This window comes from Anneissia japonica, unplaced genomic scaffold (assembly GCF_011630105.1).
Source record: "Anneissia japonica isolate Jap-2015-1 unplaced genomic scaffold, ASM1163010v1 scaffold6030_len697274_cov183, whole genome shotgun sequence".
Classification (NCBI taxonomy): Eukaryota; Metazoa; Echinodermata; class Crinoidea; order Comatulida; family Comatulidae; genus Anneissia; species Anneissia japonica.
The window spans coordinates 270,291-272,285 of NW_022721381.1; the positions used below are offsets into that span (position 1 = coordinate 270,291).

At 28.5% G+C, this 1,995-nt stretch overlaps 1 protein-coding gene across 1 annotated transcript in view; it reads right to left on the reverse strand.

Moving 5' to 3' along the window:
* Positions 1-1,995, reverse strand: part of LOC117111531 (adhesion G protein-coupled receptor E3-like) — a 30,518-nt gene that overhangs the window by 18,878 nt on the left and 9,645 nt on the right. The window contains exons 4-6 of the mRNA XM_033254463.1: positions 1,694-1,720; positions 1,261-1,369; positions 1,014-1,124 (exon numbers count right to left, since the gene is read on the reverse strand). Of these exons, the coding sequence (XP_033110354.1) occupies positions 1,014-1,124; positions 1,261-1,369; positions 1,694-1,720 (247 nt within the window). The remainder of the gene's footprint in view (positions 1-1,013; positions 1,125-1,260; positions 1,370-1,693; positions 1,721-1,995) is intronic.

Below are 1,995 nucleotides of genomic sequence, written 5' to 3' on the forward strand. Positions count from 1 at the left end.
TATATATATATATATATATATATATGTGTGTGTGTGTGTGTGTGTGTGTATGTGTATATATATATATATACAGTATATATTGTATTTAAACGTCCCTGTTAAGTCTAGAAATAATTAATTGTTTATTGAGCGCCATCTATAGTTTGAAAAGTGGAAAACATGCTGGGTAGGCCTAGCAACGACGTAGGATTCACGCTAGCAACATATACGTTAGTGTTGAGGCATAAAAGCCAGAATGATTGATGTTTGAAATGTTTAAAAGGTTTCTGTAATAGGACAGATAAAGGGTGAGTTTTATACGAACCTATGAGTGTTGCATAGTTAAGATTTAATGATGATTTTGTGAGATATTAGAATTTTAAACCAAGCGTTGATTACCGCACGTACGAACGTTGCGCGGACGCCATATTTTCTGTACACTATTATACGTAGCCTAGGCCAGTTACACCGAGCTAAACTTTGTACATAAATTTCACAATAAGACAGTGTTTGTATTATTAATATAACATTTATTCTGTATCCCACAATTCAGCAACTCTGCTCAACAGCGTGATAGAGGTAACAGCATTAATATCGATAAATCAAACATTTCATAAAACATTATAGCCATCACCTTGGCTACTGCTTCAATATTCTTTTATTCCCAACCAACCCACCCTCCCATTAATTAAGACATTACGGTTACTATTTTTGTGGCATCTTATGTTATTTCTGTACGTTATTCCGTACTAGTATACAGTATCTTGGAAAAGTGGGCTTAATTTGTTCTCATCCTTACTGTTTACAGCAACCTATAGTTTCTATTCAGATAAGAATACCCGAAACCGCTAGTCTACTGTGTTTTTTGTTTGAGACTAGATCAAAACATGAATTAAATATGTAATACTTTTATCGATGTTAAACAAAATAAAGTTCACATTATATTAAATTAGGCATATTAGATTTAATTAAAAGAAGTACACGTTAATTTGCTAACGTAGGATTGTAGCTTCAAAAATACATCATTTGCTTACCGTTTCTACAGTCTGAAAATGTTGGATTTACTGAAAGGGGATTGTCTTCCTCCATGACTTCCACATTAAATACCAAGTCATCACCGCAATTCGCCTTCTGGAATCCTGCCGCTAAACCAAGTCATTAATATTATTAATATTATTTATTATTATTATTATTGTTCGTGTTGCTCTTGATAATGTTGTTGTTCTTGAACTTGTTACTGTTATAGTTGTTATTACAAAATTATTTACAAACTGAACTCACATATCAAGCCTTCAAGATCTACATTTGCTGAGATGTCATTTTTAACGGCCATTGTCTTTAGCTGATTCTCAAAATCTTCCACAATGCTCATAATACTACGATTCTTATTCTAGAAATGCAGTATGATAATAATAATAAATGATAAAGTAATAATTATTATGTATTGTAATCATCATCCTCATTATAACGTTATACAATAATGATTATTGACATTGTTAATGCTATTTCCATTAAAATTGTTATAAACATTATGTATAAAGAGTTACATTTAAAATTTTTAAAAATATTTATTATAAAACATTAATGTTTAACTTCAAGAGAGTTAAAGTAGATAAGAATGTTTTAATAATGTGTATATCCTCAAGAAAATTAAATTTATATAAATTACGAACGATGGTGGAATGAAACTACTTAATAAACACCATAGCTTTACCTGTTCCAGTGTCATCTTTAAGTCAACCTGTCACACACAGAAAAACATTAAATTAATTTTTATATAAAATTTAATAAAATAGGTCATAATATATATATATATATATACATATATATATATATATGAATATATATAATTATAATGTAAAAACAATGAAAAAAAAAAACTTTGACTAAAATATAACAAAATTATGTATATATTTTTAATGATTGTACATTGTTCTTTTTCATTGATTTTACATTTTATTTCACTTGGAGAGCATACATGCAAATCCACTCCTCAATATATATATATATATATAT